Here is a 3,933-nt window from a genome sequence, read left to right on the forward strand (position 1 = left end):
CGCCATGAACTCGAGCTCGTATTGGCTTACCACAAGGATAGCTAAGATTGAACACCCACTGTTCGGTTCGTTGGGCTCATTTAGCAGCCCTATAGGCTTATCGATCTACCATTAATGGCAATCCCAACCGTCTTCCTCTATAAAAATGGCTGCATTCCACAATGCCACCACACACAACCCATTGCTCCATATTGAGGCAAAGGTAAAACAAAAAAAAATGGGCAACTTTCACGGAGGAAGGTTCTTCCTCCTCGTTGTGCTCAACCTTCTGGTTCTCCATGCGAGTGCTAACGCTCGCAAGTTGATGAGCGATCGAAGTCACCAGACCCCCCCTCTTGATGACCAAAAGAATTTCTGGTTCAAAAAATATTTTGGCATCGGCTCCGGTGGTATCTCCGGCGGTTTTGGTAGCGGTTATGGCGGTGGTCCTGGCTTTGGAGGTGGTGCACCAGGCTTTGGAGGTGGTGGCTTTGGTGGTATGCCTGGCTTTGGAGGTGGCGGCTATGGTGGTCTCTCAGGCTTAGGTGGTGGGGGTGGCGGCCTCGGTGGCGGCGGCCTCGGTGGTGGCAGCCTCGGTGGTGGCAGCCTCGGTGGTGGTGGCCTCGGTGGTTCACATGGCCTTGGAGGTGGTAGCTCTGGTGGTTTACCTGGCCTTGGAGGTGGTGGCTCTGGTGGTGCACCTGACCTTGGAGGAGGTGGCTCTGGTGGTGGTGGCTATGGTGGTTTACCTGGCCTTGGAGGTGGTGGCTCTGGTGGTGCACCTGGTCTTGGAGGTGGTGGCTCTGGTGGTGCACCTGGCCTTGGAGGTGGTGGCTCTGGTGGTGCACCTGGCCTTGGAGGTGGTGGCTATGGTGGTGCACCTGGCCTTGGAGGTGGTGGCTCTGGTGGTGGTGGCTATGGTGGTGCACCTGACCTTGGAGGTGGTGGCTCTGGTGGTACTGTACCCGGCGTGGGAGGTGGCTATAGTGGTGGTGGGTAAGGCAGCGGTGGCTATGGTAGTGGAACGATTGGTGGCTATGGAGCTAAGATTCATTAAGGAATGGAATGCCCACTGCCGAACTATGAGCATGTGAATGTAAGCTTTGATCAAGATGAAGAACCAAGTTGTATGAGAAGAATAAAATGTGTATTTTTGTCAAAAAAAAAAGAAGAAAAAAATCATAGGATGTTTGTTTGTTTCGTTTTTGTTAGTAGGTGGGCTTCATTATAGAATCGAATATCCATTGCTGAACTATATGTGAATGGATGTTTCTGATTAAGATGAAGTACCAAATAGTATGTAGTAAAACTGTGTTTTTGTTAAACAAAAAAAAGAATAAATTGTTCGTTAGCTTTTTATCGATTATTTTTATTCCCATCTAATATGTTTACTGTCGCATGCTTTTTTTTAGGAAAATTTCTATTTAAGAGCGAACCTTTTGCCCCTAATTTAAAATATGTGTTTCACGTTGCTGAAATTTCAATCATGGTCCTGAAAACGGCCAAACAGGGACCTCGGGTCAACATCCATCATATTGGAAAGCCTGAGCCTTTTTTGGTTTATTGAATTATCCAAAAATTGAAAAGTACTCAGTCATCCTCATAAAAAAGAAAAAGTAAGCAGTTTGAACTCTTCTTAACAATGAAGGTCTGTTGTAATTTGACTTAAACATGTGACCCATATTTGAAATTATGAGCAAAAGGTTGACTCCTAAATGAAATTTTCTCAGGATCGAGTGGTATTGAGCCTCACCTGAATGTTAAGTTTGTGAAATTGCACTCCTGGTAAAAATCATGGGGGCATCCTTTCTCAGGTTTGAACTTGAGACATTTAAGGCCTCATAATGAACTGCCAACTTGCTCAAGTGCAACATGACTGCATACTTTTTGTGTGTGGCTGCATCCATCGAATATGTCTTCTGTTGGGCCTCACCACTAATCTCAATTCTAACCACAATGACCTCAATAAATGCCCACCTTTGAAATAATTAGCATGGTTTACATAAAAAAAATATTAATTAAATTTTGAAGGGCAAGAATTTGAATTGTGTGACGTTTTTTTTTTTTTACCTTTTTCTTATGTAAGATTTTTTTTATATATTTACACAGAGAAATCACCCTTAGAATCCGAAGCAGGTTATATGTTCTCTCTCCCCCCCCACCCAAGATGCACTATTTGCTATAGTGCGTGTTTGGAGGTTTGAATGAGCACCATGTATATAAGCTCATGGGGCTCGTATCCCCGTGTGTGTCAGCATCACTTAGCATCGGAGTCTGGTGCGGTTGCAAAGACTTAAGTACCCTTTCCCACCATTCCCGCCAAGAAACGATGGTTCGAGAAAAGGATAAAAATGTCCTCCATCTAGAAAAGTGAAACTCCCGTTCAAGAATGATGTTAACTCTTCAAAGTCCAAACGTTCTGTTTTCGCCCTAAGCAGTAAACTTTTGCACCATCTGCTATAACAGAAGCTCTCTTTATTGTCGTTTGCTCTCACCGGACCCTCCTTTGTCGTTGTCTGCTTTCACCGGACCACCCTTTGCCATCGTCTATTGTCGCCGGAGTACCCTTTGTCGTCGTTTGCTGTCGCTGGAGCAACCATTACCTTCGTCTGCTATCACCGGAGCATCCTTTGTCATCGTCTGCGCAGTAGCAGCATCGTTGCCACCATCGATTGCGTCTACCTTCTGAGTGTTTCTCCTCCACTGTCGGATTACCAAAACTCGTATCATTTTGGTGAGTTTCGTGTAAAGTTTTGTTATGCAAACAAATCGATTTGTAAATTTGAATGCTAAATCTTACAATTGATTTTACTATTCATGCTAAATAACACCTATTTTTATACTGAAACAAATCAATTTGTACCTATCCACCTTCTAGGCATCGAAAAACAGTTAGCATGATTTGTTCTTATGAAGCAGCAATGATTTATATGTTTAAAGCAGTAATGATTTAATGAAATTACCATGATTTGTACTTAAGTTTGATAAATCGTACATCAATATTTACGTATGAAGCTCAAACGTTACAACGATATGTACTTATGAAGGTTACAATTTCTACAACGATTTGTAAGTTTGAAGCAACAATGATTTATACATTTAAAGCAGTAACGATGTGTATTTATGAAGTTACCTCGATTTGTACTTAAGTTTGTTAAATCTTACAACAATGTTTACTTATGAAGCCAAATATTGTGACGATTTGTAATGTTGGTGATTGTTTAACGAATGGGATAACTTGGGGAGGCGGTTGTAACATATAATGATGTGGTTAAATTTATGTGTTGTGCAGGTTAGCAATGTCTAAAGCTCGTCAAACAAGAAATCCCCTGTCGTTCGATTTCATGAGAGATATTGAAATGATCTGTCAGCCCCATCTATATGAGCGTTATGAAAGGTACCAAAATATAATGAAGATTGAGAATGATAAAGAAAGGAACAAAGCATTGGAATTGTATTATGTGGAGCAATAGCCATCAGATATTGAGGCTGAAGATCAAAGGAAGCATGATTAAGAACTAAAGATGAAGAAGAAGAAGAAGGATGAAGAGAAGGAAAAGCAAAGGAAGAAGGAGAAGGAGAATGAAAAGCAAAGGCAAATGGAGGAGGAGGAGAAAGAGAGGGAAAGAAAAAGGAAGAAGGAGGAGGAGGAGGAAGAGAAGAAAAGGCAATTGAAGAAGAAGGAGGAGGAAGAGAAGGAAAGGCAATTGAAGAAGAAAGAAGGAGAAGGAGAAGAAGGACGAGAAAGAGAAGGAAAGGAAAAGGAAAAAGAAGGAGGAAGAGAAAGAAAGGCAAAGAAAGGAGGAGGATGAGGAAGATAAGGAAAGAGAAAGGAAGAAGCAGGAGGAGGAAGAGAATGAAAGGAAAAGGAAAAAGCAGGAGGAGGAAGAGAAGGAAAGGGAAAGGAAGAAGCGGAAGGAAGAGAAGAAAAGGGAAAGGAAAAAGCAGGATGAG

At 42.4% G+C, this 3,933-nt stretch overlaps 1 protein-coding gene across 1 annotated transcript; it reads left to right on the top strand.

The window, feature by feature from the left end:
* The first annotated feature begins 217 nt into the window (after positions 1–217).
* On the top strand, positions 218–979 carry LOC149822839 (uncharacterized). The gene has a single exon (XM_089980392.1). It carries the CDS (start codon positions 218–220, stop codon positions 977–979), a length of 762 nt encoding a protein of 253 aa, XP_089836518.1.
* Positions 980–3,933: the final 2,954 nt, after the last annotated feature.

The sequence above is a fragment of the Nuphar pumila genome, chromosome 11 (assembly GCF_984573655.1).
Source record: "Nuphar pumila chromosome 11, dmNupPumi1.hap1.1, whole genome shotgun sequence".
Classification (NCBI taxonomy): Eukaryota; Viridiplantae; Streptophyta; class Magnoliopsida; order Nymphaeales; family Nymphaeaceae; genus Nuphar; species Nuphar pumila.